We start from the raw sequence: 21,989 nt of genomic DNA, 5'->3' as shown, positions 1-21,989 counted from the left end.
AAGAAACAACCTCTTATGGGTTTTCACAGGCTGCCACATATATAGATGAAAAAATGATAAAGGAAATATAAGATCACTGATCTGCAAATCTACGCATAAGGAATCTTTCCTTACTGAAACTGTACAATTCTGACATCTTGTGGAACGTTTAAGAAGAGGATTTTTTTTTTATTATTAAATAATGAATAAATAAATTACACAATAAATCCAATATAAATATTTAGCAATTAATTGTATATATTATTTGTCAGAGCCGCCTGGAGACTGATACTGTAATGTCTTCTTTTGAACCAATGTTGTGTCAGTCAGCTGTATGGTCTGGTCTTTATCTGCAATCAGGTCTGCGCTGAACCTCAGGAGCTCTGTTGCACTATTATAAACTGTTGTAGAAAGGACATTATTTACATTTACACTATTTACTGTAGAGTGTCACCCAAATGAGGATGAGGTTCCCTTCTGAGCCTGGTTCCTCTCAAGGTTTCTTCCTCATGTCCTCTCAGGGAGTTTTTCCTTGGCATCGTCGCCTCGGCTTGCTCATTAGGGATGGGAAAGATATATAGCATTTTAAATTTTAAGTTAATATTCTTTAAACTAATTTTAAACTACAATTGTATATATTCATTTATTTATTTTTTTATCCTTATTTGTTATTCTTATTAATATATTTATTTCTTCTCTCTCTCTCTCTCTCTCTTCTGTTTCCATACTTCTGTAAAAGCTCTATTCAAATAAGTTGAATTGAATTAGTTTCTCTTTTTATTCTGTTACACCCCATCTTTACTCATGTGTTTTTGTATTTAGGTGATCCTGAATGTTTCCCTTTTATATATTTCTGCATTTCTTCATCCATATGAAAATAAAGGGGAAAGATACAAACCTAAACCTAATTAAAATATAACTCTATATTTTCTGTAGTAGTTACTAACGCACAAAAAAGCACAGTTTGTACCTCAGGACTAAGATTTAATAGTTTCCTTTCCCAAACAAAAACATACTGAAAAATCCTATGAATTGTTTGTATTGTATGACTCGATATTAATATTATTCAATGATATTATTCAGTGGTAACGTCAACTTTATGACTGATTTCGACGATCATTTGTATTAAACTGTAAACAACAACAAAAACAAACTACAATGTAAATAATGTAATCAAGACTTCCGGTTTCCTGTCACGTGACACTCATCGGCTCCCGATAGGTGGGTTGTGTGCTCGATATTTCTCCTCGTTGTGAGGAGACAAGATGGCGGCTCGAGGTGGTTTCCAACAAGCGGCTTCTGGAGGCGGTGGAGGCGGCGCAATGGGACCAGGACCTCCGGTACCGGGTGGAGGAGGACCGGGTATGGCTCCTGGAACTCCTGCGGGAAGGATGGGACCAGCAGGACCGCAGAATCCAATGTATCGCTCCCCGATGCCTGGGCCTGGATACCCGGTAAGAGCGAGAACAAAGGCGGCTGGACAGGCGGCTCATCACCGCACACTGCACAACTCAATCCCAAATGGCTCAATGCGACCTTTTATACGTTTAATCTCTGACATGCTAAATTACACAATTCTACTCCCTTTCTAGTGGACGACAGGTTAGAAACCGAGCCGTTTGATATTCAGCCGAATTGTTAGCATCGTAGCTAACATGCTAAATGCTAACAAGCTAAATGCTAGTAGCTAGTTAACGTTTTATTTTTTTTTTTTATAAAAAAAAGTATTAATTGTTATTAATGTTATTCGCTTTTCAGTTGGGAATTGTTTATTAATCTGAAATGTTGACAAAAACACGAAAATACAGTGTTTACGTAGACCTGGAACAGAGAAAATGAACAATCGGTGCTAGTTTTAAGTGTGTTGTAGATACAGATGGAACGTTACGTTGTGATGAATGAAGAAATCAGACTTGTTTTGATTTTGATTTTCTTTTGATATGTTACGCAAATACACCGCAGACATCTTAGGTAGGTTTTACTAAAATAAATATACTATTACTTGCCTTGATAAAGCCATTATTAAACTGAGGTTCTCTGACAATTTATGGGAGAATAGAATAACGTGTGTTTGTGTTTTAAAGCTCTTAACGTCTTAATACAAAATGTCTCCCTAATGTACAAGGAAAGGTGTGAAAAACACATAGAAAAGCAGCTGTGGTTAATTACTGATGCTCAATTATTTTTTTTAAAGAGGATCATTTTATTCTTCATTATAGACTTAATTTACTTTCTTTTAATTATAAGATGTTTACATCCAAATCAGGGATTTTTTTTTAAAATATGCAATTCCATCCTTTTCACAGACCAAGAGGAATTGGAGAAACTGCCATAATTATGTTAGAAGTAATATTTTTTTAATAAAGGGTTGCAGATCTTTTCAAGAAAGTTTTCTTGCTTACCAACTCGTCTGAAATACAACAATTTATGGAAAGTATTTGTGCTGCGCAACCTGGAAGCCACAGATAGCTTTTTTTTTTTGTAACTTCTGCTTCTTTTGTATCGTCTCAATCCTTCAATCCCGCTTGGTGAGTAGCAGGTCATCGGTTTGCAAAACAGACCTGGAGGGAACAGAACATTTCCATGAACCTTTTAATTAGAGTGGGACTGTATGAAAGGCTGTTAGTCACTACTGAATTCATCTTCATCACTCAGGGACGTTTTTTTCTCTCTCTCCTCCAAAGCCGTATTCTGCTTATTTATTTATTTTTTTTCCATGGGTGGCCTTGGCGACATCCACAGAAAGTGTGAGTGCTCGTGCGTCCAACGTGTCCACGGCCTCCGCTCTCGCTTTGAGCTTCGAGGTCAGAGAAGCCTGCGGTGCTGTGAAAAGAGAGCAGCTTTTTGTGTATAAGATGTACAAATTGTACAGTTCGCGTAACAGCCTGTTTTTCACTGCAGTTACAAAACATGCTGTAGTTGATGCACTGCTGTTCTAGTGTCAGCAGCAGTCTCTGAGGCAAATGCTCAGGTTGGGGGAAATGTGATTAAGAGCTGTGTGTTTAGTACTTAGCCTACACACACCTGGTGGTGGTAAGCGTGTGGCGTTAAATGATAAGCAGCTGGATAGGTGGTTTCTGTTAGTGAAGGATAGAAAGGAGGCAGGAGTTTTACCTTTGGCTGGATTTCTTACCCTGTGTTGCACATGTGGTCTGAAACACGAAGCCGCTTGTTTGAGTTCCTGGCTCATGGCTGGGTGAGTATATAAGAAGTTTAGATTTGCGTTTCCTTTGTTTTAGGGCAATTTGTTGCTGATTTTGACTTGTGGTTCATCACCACATTGTATTGTTAATCTGGCAAAATCGCCATGGAGCAGTGCTGCTAAATTTTCTACACTGTTAAACAAATGTACATAAATTATTACTCTATCACATGATATTTAAAAAAAAAAAAAAAAAGCTGTTTCTGTGCAACACCATGTGCCTCATGGTATAAAGACTTGTTCACAAGCAGCTAAAATCAGTAGTGTTGTGTTCAATAATGCTTTTGATGTCTACTGAAGAAGGGAATTTAAATAAAGCAAACAAATGTCAACAGTTTCCGATTAAAAAAAAAAAAAATCAAAGCTTTGACCGTGAACTGTTGACATTTGTCACGATATTGACGCATTATCGTATCAGCCAGCCCTAGTGGTGATATAGCAAGCATGTGCTTAAGGCTTTTTTCCCCCCAGTTCGGAAAATGCTAATGCAAAAAATGCCGCTGGCTTGAGGAAATTCATAAAATGTATGATTGCTGTGTGAAACCACACAGATTTATCTGATGGGTACAATAAAAATGTAAAAACAATGTGCACTATGTAGAATACATAAACAATGCACTAATAGACTATTTACTGTAACGTGTAGTACAGGACACAGCCAGAGTATGTGCCACTTTAATGAGGGATTTATTTGTGCCTGTTTCCTTCGGTATTGCCAGAGTTATTTGAAACCACCAAAAAACATTGTATGTAAAAGTTGTCTCACTGCATGTTGCTGGCGAAGTTAATTCTAGACATCCATCTAAAATTCAACGTGGAGAACAACAGTCACTTCAGTTCGCTTTTGATGCATGTGCATTTTTATTGATGGTCCATGTTCTCCTCTTTTATCTTATGTCTTTTATCCAATTCGTGCATTTTTTTTTTTTTCTCCTCCAGTCTGGTAAAAAGCTTCAAAGTAGAACCCTGGATAACTTGTGAAGCTACGGAGAAACACACACAGCTTGTTCATCACTAGCCAGCTGTCATGAATTCCTCATACCTTTCATTCACTGGCTTTCTGTCAAGTTAGAGAACAAATAATGGTCTATTTGTTCAAAAAGAAAAAAGTTTGAATTTCAATATCAATCCTGAATTTCGCTTTCTTTTATAGTAACCTGTTGACTTTCCTCACTGGCTCTCCTTTCTGTTTAGTTGTCTCTCACTCCTTTGCTTGTCTTCCTGTCCTAAGGTTTCTTAGTTTTTTCCCTCCTTATTTCTTTGATAGGTTTTGCTCTCCAAACAGTGCAAGTAACAATCGATTAAAGCCTTTGTCTATTTCCTGTTGTGCGTTAAAGTTGTGCAGGTGATGAAGCATGCCGTGGTCTGGAAACAAAAACAGCCATCAATGTTCTGCAGCTTTTAAGTAAATTAATTAATTTAAGTAAATTACTCAAGCAGGAACCTGTGGCCCAGGTTTTATTCTTGGGAAAAGAGCCGACGCTGACAGTGAGGGGTTAAATCTCAGTGCTGGTTTCAACCTCGAATAAAATGGGAGGGTTGTGTAAAGAGGGGCATCTGGCATAAAATCTGCACCAGATCGAATATGCAGGGAAGTTGTAGCTCAGTGGTTAAGGTGATGGAAGGTTGTGAGCTCAAATTCCACTGCTGGACCCAGACTCAGTTACTCGGTTGTATAAAATAAAATAGTCTCTCTGGGTAAGGGAGTCTGCAAAAATACTGTAAATGTAATGCAATATAACGCAGATCAGATGCAACAGAAAGTAAAGTAAATGTATTTTATTGACCTTCATCCGGTATGCTTTTTAGTGCAACAAACGGTTTACTTGTAAAGATTTATTAAAGTTACTAAATAAGTAAGGAGACAGCAACTTCTTTAACCTCAAAGCATTATCATACATACAGAGGTTGAAGATTGTATGACCACAGTTCTGTACACTTCAGGATGGTGCCAGGAAGTCTGGACTCTCCGGGAAGTCTGAACTCTTTGTAGCTGTGTGTACAGAAAGGCTCAGATTCCTTCTCGACTTCAGCCAGAAGAATTGTCTGTGGTGGAATTAGCTAACAGACCACACTGTTCTGTGCACACAGAGACCCGGGATGCCCCCAGCAAACCGGATGACTCCTCAAGGCCCACCCATGGGTCCTCCAGGCTACAGCGCTAGTCCAGTACCTCGCCCTGGAATGCCAGTCATGGACCCATCACGCAAGAGGCCTGCGCCACCTCAGCTGCCACAGCAGGTCCAGCAACAACAGAACCGCAACCAACAGTGAGTGTTCAATAACCAAACACATGCTTTTGTACATCTACTTCTACTTTTATACTATGTTGAGATCTAAGTTTTTTTCTTTCTTTTCTTTTTTAAACTATCTTTTAGTGCCAAGAAGAAGAAGATGGCTGATAAAATTCTACCTCAGAGAGTAAGTGGCCTTTTTCTAAATTATGTAGAGGTGTGATGCTTATTTTAAAAAAAAAAACAAAGCTGCTAATGAGCATGCAGTGATTCAGTAGTTTGTAAACTTAGTTGTTTTTTTTAGATCAGAAAGATTTCTCTCTTTGACTAGGCCTAACGGGCACATAGGCCCTGCCTCTTTTTCCTCTTTCGACAGATCTTCTAGCATCAGCACCTTTTTATATTCACTTATTTGATGTTTCTAGTTACTAGTACGCTTCCGTCTTCTTTCACTGCAGATCAGAGAGCTAGTCCCCGAGTCTCAGGCTTACATGGATCTGCTAGCCTTTGAGAGGAAGCTGGATCAAACCATCATGCGCAAGAGACTCGATATCCAGGAGGCACTGAAGAGACCCATCAAGGTTAAACTTACATTTTGGAAAAACAGCACCTGCAGAGAATAGCGATATAAACTATCCCTTTAATCACCAAACAGCATGACTTTTATGATACTTTCCTGCTAGGATGTTTTTAAATGTTTGTGTGTTTTTATCTGTAATTGGCATTAGGTAAAGTGTGATTAGCTCCAGCAGGGGGTTTAAAAGCCTCTGATGTCAGCTAAATTCAGTTTTAACAGTATATGCTCAAGTATGCTGAAATACCTTACCGTAATACTGTAGTGTTTTATTGTAACCACCTAAGAAATGATGTATAAAACCATCCACATGATGCATTTCTAACAAAGAGCCATTTTATTAGCTTTGACAAGTAAGAGGTCACTTTACTTGGACTGTCAGGCGCTTCCTTTTGCTGGAGCTGGCAGGCGCTGCATCAACGCCTCATACGTTATTTGTTTTGATCTTGATGTCACCGTAACGTACACTGTTAGCCAGATATTTAGTTTAGTTATTTATTTTTTTAACTTGCGTGCACGGACAGTAACAAGGCCAAACCCCTTTCTCAGAGTGGCTGAGGTTTGAAGCAGCTTTCTAACGATAGCAAGATATATAAAAATGTAATCACGCGTCATTCTTTCGGCTGCTTCCTGTTCAGAGGCGCCACGGCGGGTCGTCTAGTCCACATATTTGATTTGGCATCGGATGCCCTTCCTGACGCAACCCTCCCATTTTATCCAGGCTTAGGACCGGCACTGAGAGTTCCCTTCAGTTACTGGGTTAACCCAGTAATTGAACTAAGCAATGAGAGCACAGGGTCCTGCTGCTGGACCCCCTGCCCCCCTGCTGGCACTTAAGATATAAAAAAAATTGCACTTAAATGCAAATAAGGCAAAGTTGCATAGGTTTAAGTACATATAACTCTGTTTTAACCAGATAGATAGATATCACCCCTGCCTTTTTTTTTTTAAATAAATAAATGCCTTGAGTAATTTTGTGGTTGAGTTTTCAGAATTCGATTACTCCGTGTTTACTTTGAAATTACATTTTGTTTTTCTCAACAGAATTTTAAAGCAATGTGATTCATCTATTATTAATAATTAATAAATAGCTAATTAAATAAATAGGTCTTATAAATAGATAGGAAGGCGTAAGCTGAAGGCCGTAACAGGATTATAGCACAAGTGGCAATTAGGGAAATTGGCATGTGCATATATGTGTCTCTGAGTGAGAAGAACAGCTGATGGATCATGAAATCGTTTGCTCATTAAAATGTTGGAATCTTTGTCTTTCTCCAGCAAAAACGAAAGCTGCGTATTTTTATCTCCAACACTTTCAACCCTGCCAAGCCTGACGCCGAGGATGGTGAGGGAACTGTGGCATCATGGGAGCTGCGAGTGGAAGGACGGCTGCTCGAGGACGTAAGTATCGACGTTCTAGACGTCCTGGAACAACGATACAAATATCACACCTGCAGAAGATGATCATCAGTAAAGATAATTGTTTTCCCCGCTGTTATTGGTGATCACGTACCCACTGGAGCCTCAGTTCCTGTTCTTAGCCACCAGGAGTACAACTCAATGCTTATTGCTTATTCTCTCATCACCAAGAGGTTTCTGTCAGCAGAATTTCAGCTCACTCAGTTCTTATTGTGTTTTTTTTTTTTTTTCTCCTCCATTATAATTCTGTATAAATTCTAATGATTTTAGAATTTTTAAGGTTGAATTCCCCAGACATCAGCAGTTTCTGAACATCGACACCCTTGTGGCATCTTCAGCCAGGGCCTCAGTCAAAGTCACTGAAATCTTATTTTCTCCCCATTAAGCGATGCCTATCTGCATGATTTTAAGGATTGTGCCACCATGTGATTTTCATGTTTTGGGAAATCCTTAGAGATACCACTAGATTTCTAACTGAGCTAACCTCAGCATGCAAATTTTTAGTAATAAAGATTCCTTTTGTTATTTTTACATCACATTTCTATGTGGAAAATCTTTTTTTTTAAAATATCGTAATGTAATAAAGATGTCTGTGGTATTGCTTTTAATTCCTTAATTATTAAACTTATATTTAAATGTTTGTATTTATCCCCAATGAACAAGCCTGAGCTGACTGATGCCACTGTCCAATTGATTTCTTTCAGACTGCTGTATCTAAATACGAGGCCACCAAGCAGAAAAGGAAATTTTCCTCTTTCTTCAAGTCTTTAGTGATCGAATTGGACAAAGACCTCTATGGGCCTGACAATCATTTGGTAGAGGTAAGTCACTTTGCCTTTGATGGCTGCCAATCGTTTAACAGTGTGTGATGACTGTTGATTGTTTTGCGCAGTGGCACAGAACACCCACTACTCAGGAGACTGACGGCTTTCAGGTGAAAAGGCCCGGAGACGTGGGAGTGCGCTGTACCGTCCTCCTCATGCTCGACTACCAGGTAAACCAACTGCTGTGAATGTTTTAATGCTACAGAAGCCTTTTAAGAATTCTATAAAAAAAAAACTATACAGTGCTAATAGAGCGATGCCTTAAAAACTATAACAGGTGTGTGTGTAAGAGAGATTGTGTAGTAAATGTAGCAAAAATGATTCGCTAGAGCATAAACTACCATTCAAAAGTTTGGGATCACTTAGAATTTTTTCTTGTTTTCCAAAGAAAATCCTATTTTTAGCCATTTCAAAAACATCATATGAATCAGATGATTTTATTTAAAAAAAAAAAAAAAAAAAGATTGTTGCACATTATCAGCAACTGAACAGTAAAACGAGTTTAAGGCCCTGGTGCACTGGAAAAAGCAAATTTCCAAATGATCCCGAAAACTTTTGAATGCTAGTGTGTTACCGCAATTGTCCTGGAAATTTAAAAAAGTGTTCTTTCACACTGCTCATCCTCCATCAGATATTTTGGTGTCCGTTGTGTGTCTTTAAGTTCTCTTAAATCAGTTTATTGGAAAGAGGAAAAAAACTGAAGCTGAGTGCTGGCAGAAGCGTTTCAATGGCAGAGCTCTGCAGTTCTCCAGGCATGAAGCGTTCCCCCCAAAATCTCCAAGATCTGCTCATATCTCTAGAAGCCACCAGGTGTCGCTATAATTAAGTAAATCAGTTGCAAGAAAGCCCAGGAGAGGGAAAGGCACAGTATTAAGTGTTTATTTAATGCATTTGCTTAGCTTCTTGAGTCAGAGGTCAGATATGTGATTTAGTGTGTTCTGTTTAAAGTGATCTGATCATGTGCTCTCTGTAGCCTCCTCAGTTCAAGCTGGACCCCAGACTGGCACGCATGCTGGGCATCCATACCCAGACCAGACCCGTCATCATCCAGGCTCTGTGGCAGTACGTGAAGACGCACAAACTGCAGGACCCACATGAGCGCGAGTTCATCAACTGCGACAAATACCTCCAGCAGGTAAGGATGAGAAACACGGAGAACTTCCGTTTTTTTTTTTTTTTTTTTTACTAAAGTGTTTTGTACAAGCCCAATTCCAAAAAAGTTGGAACACTGTACAAATTGTGAATAAAAACAATGATGTGGAAGCAAATTTCAATATTTTATTCAGAATACAACATAGATGACATATCAAATGTTTAAACTGAGAAAATGTATCATTTTAAGGGAAAAATAAGTTGATTTTAAATTTCATGGCATCAACACATCTCAAAAAAGTTGGGACAAGGCCATGTTTACCACTGTGTGTCATCCCCTCTTCTTTTTATAACGTCTGGGGACTGAGGAGACAAGTTGCTCAAGTTTAGGAATAGGAATGTTGTCCCATTCTTGTCTAATACAGGCTTCTAGTTGCTCAACTGTCTTAGATCTTCTTTGTCGCATCTTCCTCTTTATGATGCGCCAAATGTTTATGGGTGAAAGATCTGGACTGCAGCCTGGCCATTTCAGTACTCGGATCCTTTTTCTTCGCAGCCACGATGTTGTAATTGATGTAGTATCTGGTCTGGCATTGTCAGGTTATGTGAAAATGCAAGGTCTTCCTTGAAAGAGAGGACGTCTGGATGTGAGCATATGATGTTCTAGAACTTGGATATACCTTTCAGCATTGATGGTGCCTTTCCAGATGTGTAAGCTGCCCATGCCACACGCACTCATGCAACCCCATACCATCAGAGATGCAGGTTCTAAACTGAGCGCTGATAACAACTTGGGTTGTCCTCGTCCTCTTTAGTCCAGATGACATGGCGTCCCAGTTTTCCAAAAAGAACTTTAAATTTTGATTCATCTGACCACAGAACAGTTTTCCACTTTGCCACAGTCCATTTTAAATGAGCCTTGGCCCAGAGAAAACGGCTGCGCTTCTGGATCATGTTTAGATATGGCTTCTTTTTTGACCTATAGAGATTTAGCCGGCAACGGCAAATGGCACTGTAGATTGTGTTCACCGACACTGTTTTCTGGAAGTATTCCTGAGCCCATGTTGTGATTTTCATTACAGTAGCATTCCTGTATGTGATGCAGTGCTGTCTAAGGGCCCGAAGATCACAGGCATCCAGTATGGTTTTCCGGCCTTGACCCTTACGCACAGAGATTGTTCTCTGAATCTTTGGATGATATTATGCACTGTAGATGATGATAACTTCAAACTCTTTGCAATTTTTCTCTGAGAAACTCCTTTCTGATGTTGCAACACTATTTTTCGCCGCAGCATTGGGGGAATTGGTGATCCTCTGCCCATCTTGACTTCTGAGAGACACTGCCACGCTGATTGGCTCTTTTTATACCCAATCATGTTGTCAATTAACCTAATAATTTGCAAATTGTTCCTCCAGCTGTTCCTTATATGTACATTTAACTTTTCCGGCCTCTTATTGCTACCTGTCCCAACTTTTTTGCAATGTCTAGCTCTCATGAAATCCAAAATGAGCCAATATTTGGCATGACATTTCAAAATGTCTCACTTTCAACATTTGATATGTTATCTATATTCTATTGTGACTAAAATAAAATATAAGTTTGAGATTTGTAAATTATTGCATTCCTTTTTTGTTCACAATTTGTTCACAATACTTTTGTGTCCCAACTTTTTTGGAATCGGGTTTGTAGATAATTTTACTGTTTTTTTTTGTTTTTTTTGTTTTGTTTTGTTTTGTTTTGTTTTGTTTTTTTATTGTAATTATACTCCTTAAACTACAACTTATTTGACGACATCCTATTTAGCCAGACACCCTAATATGACATTTCAACATGTTCATATGCAGTCTGTTTTAGATTCTTCGTCCTGTTTTATGGTCACTTTATTTAAGTAAAAACATTTTATTATAAAAGTCCGGTGAACGGGTGGGCCGTAATAAGCACCCTAATAAATAGCTCCCACAGCAATCTACCAACATTTATGATATTATTTAGAAGTGCTTTTTTACATCGCATTTAGCATATAAATCTATAGAGTATTGTAGAATATTTTTGCTCCTCTAGGTTTTCTTTCTCTGCTGAAGCCAAGTCTGTTTATTGTTGGACCTTATTTTTGGCACGGTTCACTTTCACATGGCAAAATTTCAAAACATACTCCAATTTGCTTATGCAAGTGCAATACGTAAGCTGTTCCCACTTTATTCAGTGTGGACCTGTTTATACTCCACTCATAAGTCATCCAACAGGATGGGGAGTCAGCAGCATCACAAGCTCAGTGTGGCTTTCTTTTTAGCTGTAGTTGTTAGAATTTATCAGTTTGACCAGCAATCCGGGTTCCATCTGAACAGCATTGTCACAGTTCGTGTGATTTGGAGACGAGACATTACACATCATTTTTAAAATGAAGAGCCGTGCTTTGTTTACGAATTGCAGTAATTCACTCATACACTGAATTCATCACCAATGACCATCAGACAAGATGAGCCACGATTCGTGCAGGTATTAACTGATGTTTGGTTGGATTACTTTCTCACCAAAAGCGAACAGCTCCAGAGTTTACTTGCAATCAGGCCAAGCTGACATCATGAGCTAGAATCCCGACTGAACACGATCGCTGTGTTTACTTAACCGACCCAGGAAAGACTTTCCAAACTAAGCATGTGTGAAAACAGCTAAAAAAAATCAACACTGAATGACCAAAAGTTTGTGGACAACTGATGATCACACACGATGTCGTACCTGTCTATCACAACATATGAGGATTTTTGCCAAACTGTTGCGACAAAATTAGAAGCACACGATTGTGTAGGTTTCCACGCATCTGTAGTGTGTGTGGAGCGTCTGCGATACAATCCCTGTGGTTAGGTTGTTCCTATAGAAACAAACACGCAAGTTCCGGTGTATTAATATAACCTGTCATTTGTCCTGTTAACATGTTAAACAATACTAAAGACTAAACACTAAGAATCCTGAGCTTAATATGAACACAATGATGTGGTGATTTTATTTATTTATTTTTTTTCTGCAGATCTTTGAGACTCAGAGGATGAAGTTTTCTGAGATTCCTCAGCGGCTGCACGCCCTGCTGATGCCTCCCGAACCGATCATCATCAACCATGTCATAAGGTAGACCTCTAACGTTATGAACCCACTTCCCATGATGGTCCTCTGAGAGATCCACTCACTCTTTGTGCTCCTCTTCAACACATCACCAGCGTGGACCCGAATGACCAGAAGAAAACGGCTTGCTACGATATCGACGTCGAAGTAGACGATACACTCAAGACCCAGATGAACTCTTTTCTGCTGTCCACTGCCAGTCAGCAGGAGATTGCAGGCTTGGATAACAAGGTATGCAAACACCCGGTGCTGCCTTCGGCTTTTATGTCTTCCTCGAGTGAATGAACGCTCATGTTTACAAGAGTATACTCACTCACATAAAGCTTGCGTAGAGTAAAGAATGCTAAGGTAAGGCAACCCAGATCACATACTTGTGCACTATTCTGTGCCGTTTTCTATTAAGAGAAAATGACAGAGATGTGGAATGTTACACACCTCACGCACTCAACACTCACAGCTTTGCTTAAGTAGCAGAAGAGGCGCAGGGCTACCAGGCACTTGCTTTTTCAAGATAATCAACAGTACATCTTTGAAATTAGATATATTCTGCTGCATCAAGCTACATTTGCTATTGACTGAGCAACAGCTTCTGGTTAGTAAAAAAAACTGTTAGTGTTCAGTTTGATGCAATATAACCTTCTAAAATGTATAAACTAGAGGGTTAAGTGCATACAATGCTGTTGGTCTATGGGACGCAGCTCTAGTTTCTTGATGTCATGCTAGGACAACAGGTAGCTAGCAAATCTCTGTGATAAACGCTAGGCTAAACATGCTAACAGTTTATTTTGTAATAGCTGGCTTATCATCATACAATAATAGTAATAGTTAGATGTGATTATGCTGATGACACACAGCACATTTATGTTCATGTTTATTGTGCCTATTTCTTAGCAATTAGATCTTTCCACAGTCTGATATTTAGACAAATCCTTTTTTTTTTTGGTGTGCATCCTGTGCATGGTTCTGTTCGGTGTCTTGCTTTCACACTGCAACTTCTTAGCCTTTAATTAATCAGTGCACTTGTTATATAAGGACTTATTTCCCCACAGGGATTTGACATTACAATATAATTACAATCCTTTACAATATCTCAGGTAACTGCTGCTATAATACTGTGTTCATCCCAGTATTTCTGCACAAGTAATATTGATTGAACATACAGTATTTACACTGGTCGCTGTTTGTGTGTTGTCTTTTGTTTATTTTCTTGTGTGTGATGTCTTGCATTTTTTGTCCTGCACTGTCTTATTTGTCTTGTCCTGCACTGTTTGCACCAGGTTGCACAGATGCACTTTATGTATCTAGGACTAACTTACTAAGTCCTTATAGCTCGCTTATAGCTCTGTCATTGTTTTATGTAGCACCCTGATCCTGGAGAAACGTTGTCTCATTTCACTGTACTGCAACAGCTATATATGGTTGAAATGACAATAAAAGCTACATGACGACATGTACGTAGGCAGGCATTAAATTAAGCAGTTGAAAAAGGTGATTCAACAAGTTTGGCACATGTTGGAGGTTTTGTTTATTTAAAAAAATTTTTGGTGCAAGTCATCAGCAGATGCAGACACATTCTTTTAGCTTTTCTTTAATTAAAACATTTTTCAAAATAGCAGCAAAGCTTTTCGGCACTGAAATCGTGGCGTCTATGGATCGGAGCAGAAATGGCCGTCTTACTAAGGTTCGAATTAAATTGCTAATGCAAGTGATTGGTCCAATGATAACTTCAGTGGCAGGGAGAGAGGGTCTGTACAGTGTAGGAATTTAGTTCAGTCTGACACGGACCTTACAGTTATGAAGTGGCACGTGTCTGTTCTGTTCATCACAGAGCAGGAGTCACATGACTGTAGGCGAGTGGTGCGAGCAGCCTCTTCTGTGAGACACGATGACTGACAAGACGATGTTAATATATTTTACTAACTTTTGTTAGTGTCATTTGTTCTGTTAATTTCTTTATTTAAAAAAAAACATCGGGACATTCAGTGAAACCGCATTAACCCTACTCCGTAGCATACTACAGTAGCTCTACTTACACGTGCAGATTTTCATTCTCACACACGACTGTCATTAAAACGAGTAATCACACAGCCCAGCACTTGCATCACTGTATGTGTATTGCACTGACAACATGCACACCCCATTTCAGTGCTCTAGCTAAATCTAAACTGTCATTTCTCTTGTTAGAAAGCAGCCTAAATTTTTGCTAATTACTAAGATGGCTGTTGTAGTTTTATAGGAATACTAAAGGAATTTATTTTGACAAAAAAGTAGCAGGAACCAATGTTATTTTCTTTATTGTGAACATTTCTGTTATGTGAAACTTGCGTGTTAGTTAAATGAGTTAAATTCTAAGGCTTAGGTTCCAGTCATGCAGAACTGCTTTCTGTAACTAAACTAAACTACTCATTTTCAAGGTAGTTGTTTTTATAACCCCAAGAATCCATGAGAAAAATGGGATAAAGAGCTGTTAGATGTTTTCTGTATTAATTTGTGATTTATAGTACGGTTCTTTAAACTGCTTATAACTGTGGATTTATTTCCCCGCTGTGTTGCTTATTCGCATGGCATATGGACTGTGAGTCAGAGATGCAGAGCGGAAACAAGATCCTATTGGATGAAATGCTTTGCTGGTGTGGTGGAAATTTTTACTGAAGAGATGTTTGTAAGGCATAATGCCCTTTGTTCAGTGTCGAAGAGAAATCTCGACAGCTGAGCGTCATCTTATCAGCATTATGTCGACGTGAACACAAGGAGTGGCTTCTTCTCTACTCCTCTAATTATTCACAGATAAAACACGACGTTTCTGCAAATAACGAGCTGTAGTAATAGCGAATGGTCTCGGGAATTAGTTAAATCATTTGCTAGTCATTTTCTTTCTTTTACATCGTCATGCTGGACTTTCTGTGTTGTGTATTGGTTAAAGAGTACTGAGTAGCTTTGGGAGATTCTAGTCTGGTACTAAAATGTATACAAGCTTTTTGTTGGTTGATTACTGGAGAGCCCAAATGTGTTAGGTTTCTCTTTAGAGCAGCGTTTCTCACATGTGAGTTTTATCTTTACGCTTCAACCTTTGATCCCATTGTTGTTCCATATTTGTTCCTCGATGTTCCCTTTCACCTGGTTTCATCACTACTCAGTCAGCTCACGTGATCTCTCTGTCTCTCTCTCTCTCTCTCTCTCTCTCTCTCTCTCTCGCTCTGCTTTTGCAGTTCAGCGTTTGTGTTTCATCCTTATCAGTTTGTGTAGGCATCTCCGATGAATATGTTTATATTGCGTTCATTTCCGTACGTGTTATTTTTAATATGGCACGTTTGATGAGCTTCGTTGTTGGGTTTCTGTTTTCAGTATATGGAGTTTTGTTGAAAAATAACATTAACAATGCAAAATTTAAGATTTTGGAGCTTGCAGCCAGAAAAGTGAACAGAAAAACAAACCCATGGCCAAAGCATCTGAGGTTATGAGGAAGTTTCACGAATGTGCAGCATTTAATCTTTTTGAATCAAATTTTGGGCCCAAAGTATTTGTCTAAATAAGATTCTGTTCCAAGTCAGTGTTGGCACACTGCGATAACGGTGACAACTGCAGAACCAAGCACGGCATCGTTTGGGTTGTAGATTAAAGTTATTCAATTGATCCAGAGCTCAGATGACCAGAGCTGTAGTGCTGCAGATATGCAGTGTGCTCTGGTTAATTGGACTAACAAAGAAAACAGAGAAACAAGCTATGGATATTTCTGATGTTTTTAACTAGTTATTTGTATAATTGTTTTCATTTCTATGTATGTTGTAGTTTCTTTTTTATAGACATATGTGCTGCTTAGCCACTATTCTTGTTGCTCTTGCCATTGAAGGATGGTAGTATAAGTAATGCCCAGTCTTTTTGCCGCCTCTAATGATATTTGAGGCTCTGACACCCACAGTTCTGTCCAATCCCTCAAAACAGAACAGCTGCTAGTCTGAAGTCTGTACTTTCTAGTTTGTTCATCCTGGACAAAAAGCATGTTCTCTAAGCCCTCAGTGACAGTAGCCACAACACAAACTGGATATTAGACTAATCCCTACAGAGTTAAAGTAAACACTATAATTCAGCCCAGTTTCTTTTTTATTTATTCCTAAGTGAATTCCCCTGATACAATGCAGACGTTCTTCTTGTTTTTTGTTTTTAAAGGTCTGTAGGTTTACAGCATTGTTTTCTCTTCACGTCCTGTTCCATTTTGGTTTTATTGAAAAGATTTCACAGTCTTGAACATCATCCGGCAGCACGGCTTTGTATATGCACACTTTGTTTGCTTATAGTTTCATACAATGGGCCGCTTTCCCTTTAAAAAAACACGCAGGACATTGTAGGCTTAAAATGAGCGATGCTCCATGTTCGTTTCAGACAGTTAGGTAGGTGTCTTTTGGGCAGTGTTTTCAGGCAGAATGAAAATCGTGGTGGGTGGAACTGAAGACTGATATTTTAAAATAATAATGTGATGATGGCCTTGGAGTGAAATTTCTTCTGTTTTTATAGTTGCATCATTTTCAACCCTGAATGTTGGGCTTGGTAATGATTGAGCGAAAGCTTGGAGACTGCTGTCGCAGCTGTACCCAAATGACCCGTTCACTTCAGCGGCATTTTGCAACTTCTACATTTCAACAACTAAACTGTAGACATGTAAAGATGAGCTTTGAACTTTCGCATGAATGGAAAACATTCACTCTGACTTAAATTTATGCCTAATGGTGTATTTCTCCTTTTTTCTTTCTTATTGCGATAATTTGTTCCTTTCACCTTGTTTTGTGACCAGTCGGCTTGCATTCATCTTGTTTTTCTTTTATTGCCCTTAATTTACCATTCAATTAAACACTCGTGATTTTGACTTTTGGCCCTTTTTATCTGTCGGCATCACCTTTAGATTCACGAGACCATCGAGACCATCAATCAGCTGAAGACTCAGAGGGAGTTTATGCTGAGCTTTGCCCGTGATCCTCAGGGCTTTATCAACGACTGGCTGCAGTCCCAGTGCAGGGACCTCAAGGTAAAATACACATCCCACTCAACCACCAAGCTTGTTTTTGACAGTAATATCCCACAAGTGTATCTTATATTCAGTCACCAGTTATAACCGTTCAACTCTGGCCGGTTTGAATTGATGGTTTTCATGCTTCTGTCATTAAATGACGTCGGTTGTTGAACCTTCACACCAGGTATCTGTCTGTACTAGTGTGTGTGTGTAGGTTTGCTCAGCTGTGTCTTGGTGGTGGGCCAGTGCTTGGCTGACTGGACTAATAATGACATTAAGAGAAAGGGATTGCATGAGACTGACTCCAGATAAAGGGGTGGGAGTGTTGCTATTTTTACAAAAGTGCAACAACAAAAAAAAAAGTGTTTACAGCACTGCACTTAAGTTGTTGTGAGTAAGCTTTAATAAAAATTAATAAAAAATAACGATTTAAAAATATAAAATTGTACAAAATGAATGAAGAAAGATGTTACACTCTTCCTCCATCTTCTTTTTTTTTTTTATTAGTTGATACAATCTTAAATGAACCAGGAGCCAGATCCATGTAATGGAGCTGTTCCAGTGTTTGGGCTGAGTGACGTGATGGATGGTTACAGCGAACAGTACTAATTGCCTCTGATTATTTTAGGCACCGTATTTTTAGTATTGAATTTCACAGTGAATAGACAGGTTTGATCCTGTAGCGACTCTGTATAGGTGTTTGTGCTTTCAAAAGGTTTAATGTCAGGAAGTCTTTTGGTTATCCTGAAATAATCTGTGCAGTTGATGGGAAGTTAGGGGAAGTGAAGTCCTCGCCTCCACCACCAAGTTATTTCATATCGGAGATTTCAGCTCTATTTTAAGGATTTAAGTTGTTTATAGTTGAGGATTTGATATTGTGGCAGAATCCAGGTTCTGATGAGTAATGCTGTAGGTAAGCTTTTCCCTAAGAGGACTTCCTATGATCGTCTCTTCTCTCTCGTGTAGACCATGACCGATGTGGTTGGAAACCCTGAAGAAGAGAGAAGAGCCGAGTTCTATTTCCAGCCATGGGCTCAAGAGGCTGTGTGTCGCTACTTCTATTCCAAGGTAAGGCTTTGTTCTACTGGATCTAGGTAGCTTATTAAAAAAAAAAAAAATTCAGATGTGGCAGCCCTTAAATGCAAGTCACGCTGGATAAGGGCATCTGCCAAATGCTTTAAAAGTAAAATTCACTTTCCTAACAGTGTTTGCTTCCTTTTTTGTCACAATTCACTCTTTTTTATCCTCAAACCACATCTGGACATCTTCAACTTCAAAACAGCTGCCTTGTGGTTGTCAGTGGATCGGTCTGAACAGTTTTACCTGCAGTGTCTTCAGCCACACAAAGCATTACAGAGTTACAAATGTTTAAAGTTTTTCACCTTTTTTTTTTCTTTTTTCTTATTTAGTTTGAATCTGGATATTACCCACTACATCTGAGTTAAAGTTTAGCAATAAACACTGATTTGTCCAAATGTCCTGAGGATCTTTGAGATACATTAACACTCAGAAGACTGATTTCTAAAGCAGTGTCATCTGTCTGCCAGTGTTTTGTTTTGTTTTTTCTCTCAGATGTCTTAAAATTCCAGATAGATTCAAACTTTTTTTTTTCCCCCTCAACTTAGAAATGCGTTGTTTCTACATTCATCAGGCCTGGTTTAATTATAACCTTGTTTTTAGGATTCAATTATTTGGGGATCTCTAGTAGCTGTTCCTTTCATTACGAAGTTTAACCAGCATTTGGAATTGACAGACTTTTCTTCTTTACAAAATCATGACAAGTTTTATTGATTTTTTTTCTAAAGAATTGTTTGAAGTCTTCTCTGACTGCAAGTGCAGTGACTAATTACTGAGTTAATGGTCACAATATTCCATTCCAAGAGGCATCTTTCCGTAAAGGAAAGGAAGGAAATGAATTATCCAGGCCAGACTGCATTTTAGCCCCAACCTTAAGCCTGCCAAGGCCAAGCAATGACTGGGTATTTTCTGAAAAAAGGAAACCAAGACCTCCGTTTTCAACTAACAGCTCTCAATACTCCACTTCTTCACAGAGCACTAATACCATCCAAGTAGTGCTAGAAACTGAATAGCTGAACAAAGTGCAGTTTTGATCTCACTTAATCAGAGATGTTTCTGTTTTCTCCTGAAATTAATTGACATGTTTATTTCATTCCAGGTCCAGCAGAGGAGACAGGAGCTGGAGCAAGCACTGGGCATCAGGAACACATAAGCAGAAAAAAGACACCTAAGGAAACAGAAGAGGATGTCTGCCATCTCGGGTTCCTTATCAATGACACTAATCTACAGTTTGTTTTACCACACTCCTGCTGTGGCTGGTAGGACACAACATTTGGTGTTCCTCCACCCAAACCAGAAAGCTCTCACCACTTTGGTTTCCTCAAAACCAAAATGTTTCTTCTCCTCCTTCTGTTTTGTGTCCTCTCGTTATCCAGGAGGGGAATAAAAGATGCTTCTGCCTCCTTTTTGTTTTGTTTTTTTCCCTAAATTTTTCCATATAGACGCAGATGTTACTGCAGCGGCTGTGAGATACAAAATCTTTCAGCCAAATTCTCTCTAAGCTACTAATAGAAGTCAGTGAGCTTCACTGCTATTTAGTTACTCTGATAGGATGCATGTAAAACTCTAAAGGCCGAGCTGGTTCAGCTGCCGGCGGAGACAATTTGCCGGTCGTTATACTTTTCCTAACATGCCGTACACATTTATTAGTGGTTAGACTAAGTGTGGTCTCGTGCAGCAAGAAGACATTCTTATTGAACAAGATGGCTGCCTCATGACATGTAGCATCCAGCTACAACATTTGTGTGTTTTTATACTATGCTGTGAGATCACTGAAGAACTGGATGCTGTTTGAGGCAGATATTCACAGAAAGATTTTTGGGAGAGCGCTCTATTACTTTAGCCTTGGAAAAAAAAATGGAAGCAATTTTCAGACGCAAAGCTTGTCTTGGTTTGTTCGACCATGTTTGTTTTGCTTGATTTTTTTTTTTCTCTAAGCTATTTGATTAACTAGCTCAATAATAAGTGTCTTTTATCACCAACCCTGAAAATGGCAGCGGCTCACGAAGCTGTTTGATCCTGCTCGGTTTCTCATGAGCGCATTATACCACAGGTTTAATAAACTTGCCGTTGTGATTTCTGTGATTTATATGTGACTAGTTCATAAGTAAGTCCTCATCATGAAACATTTTAACCTCTACTGACTGACAGTACTCAATTACTGTATTATATTGAGTTGAGTTTATTATATATAAACAGAAATTCCTTTCATAAACGGCTGCTGCATAGATTGTAGTGGATTGCAAAATGTGGTTGATGTAAATGACAAAATCAATTATGTGTTTTGGGGCCACTTTGTTTGGCTTTTAGTTGTTTTTTTTTGTTTTTGTTTTTTTCCCCCTTTTGCGAAAGGTAGATATTTGTCTTTTTGATATATTTTTTTTCATAATACAGACTATATGAATATTAGTTAGGTTTAGATTCTTATTACCGAAGTAGTGTAGTACTTCAGCTCAACAAAGCTATGAAATGGCGAGCAGATGCGTAGAACTAGTCGACTGGCTTCAAAATCGACACGACTGTCCATGCTCAGGTATTTTCTCCACCATAAACATCGTTCAGCAGTTCTTACCATCTCACTGGCCATATATGCATACTCCAGCTCCATGCACTCACGCTTTCATGAAGGACACACTAACAGCCATGATTGTAGCAGGCTTGAGTTAAGAGTTGACAAATTAGCTGAAAGTTAAAGAAATGGTCATGTGATTAAGATATTCAAACACTTAATATTTAACTTTGTGTGCATCACTTCATTCCTTCATTACAAAGTGGTTTTTTTTTCCTTTTATGGACCAAATTTGTTGAATGTGTCAGCCTTATAATAAAGATGAACTTATATGAATGTTTATTGTATTATTTCATAATCCAAAATAGTAACTCGCATTCCAGTGTATGCCACGATTGATTTATATTACACTTTTCAGCATCAAGGTCAGTTGCCAACTAAGAGACAGGAATGATGAAATCTGTAACTATAAAAGTATGATGTCATTCATTTAATAATAAAAAAATAAATTAATAAAGGAATTTTTGGCAAATTTCTGTAATAAACATTTATATCCAACTTTGAGGTTGGAACAGCTTTGCATCAAGCTGCTTCACACCATGACATTGTTGATTATTTTCCTATAACAGCCCATTATTTTGTTTTATTCCCTAGTCGGCATGTTAGCATTTTTTTTATTTATTTATTTTTGCCTGTACAAGATCTTCACCCTTTGAGTCCAGATTACATTTGTTTTCTGACTTGATCCTTTGTAATGGCTCCATATTTTATAAACATGTACATAAATTTTTTGCACATCTGAAAATATGGAAGTTGTGAGATTAAGTTACTAGGTTGGGTTGCCAGATTGTGGTAATTAAGCTTTATGGTTTACTCATGTGATTTAATAATGAGTGTAAATATGTTTGTATAGTGGGGGTATTGCTTAATCTGGCAACGCTGTGCGAGTGCGGTTA

The 21,989-nt window shown here is 38.5% G+C and overlaps 1 protein-coding gene across 1 annotated transcript; it reads left to right on the top strand.

The window, feature by feature from the left end:
• Positions 1–1,206: 1,206 nt before the first annotated feature.
• smarcd1 (SWI/SNF related, matrix associated, actin dependent regulator of chromatin, subfamily d, member 1) lies at positions 1,207–21,369 on the top strand. Its single transcript, XM_060858044.1, has 13 exons — positions 1,207–1,433; positions 5,273–5,451; positions 5,560–5,602; positions 5,874–5,996; positions 7,268–7,390; positions 8,113–8,229; positions 8,301–8,402; positions 9,206–9,367; positions 12,351–12,448; positions 12,538–12,673; positions 17,340–17,462; positions 18,414–18,515; positions 19,624–21,369. The coding sequence occupies exons 1-13, from the start codon at positions 1,245–1,247 to the stop codon at positions 19,675–19,677; spliced, it is 1,551 nt and encodes a 516-aa protein (XP_060714027.1). The 5' UTR covers positions 1,207–1,244; the 3' UTR covers positions 19,678–21,369.
• The last annotated feature ends 620 nt before the right edge of the window (positions 21,370–21,989 follow it).

Source organism: Tachysurus vachellii, chromosome 22 (assembly GCF_030014155.1).
Source record: "Tachysurus vachellii isolate PV-2020 chromosome 22, HZAU_Pvac_v1, whole genome shotgun sequence".
In the NCBI taxonomy this organism is placed as follows: Eukaryota; Metazoa; Chordata; class Actinopteri; order Siluriformes; family Bagridae; genus Tachysurus; species Tachysurus vachellii.
This window is presented reverse-complemented; position numbering and strand designations above follow the sequence as displayed.

Excerpts from the sequence above, each read along its gene's own strand:
- smarcd1 (XM_060858044.1), top strand. The coding sequence starts at position 1,245 with ATGGCGGCTCGAGGTGGTTTCCAACAAGCGGCTTCTGGAGGCGGTGGA. Across the intron at positions 8,230-8,300 it reads CTGACAATCATTTGGTAGAG|TGGCACAGAACACCCACTAC; the intron begins GTAAGTCACTTT and ends TGTTTTGCGCAG. Across the intron at positions 12,674-17,339 it reads TTGCAGGCTTGGATAACAAG|ATTCACGAGACCATCGAGAC; the intron begins GTATGCAAACAC and ends CATCACCTTTAG.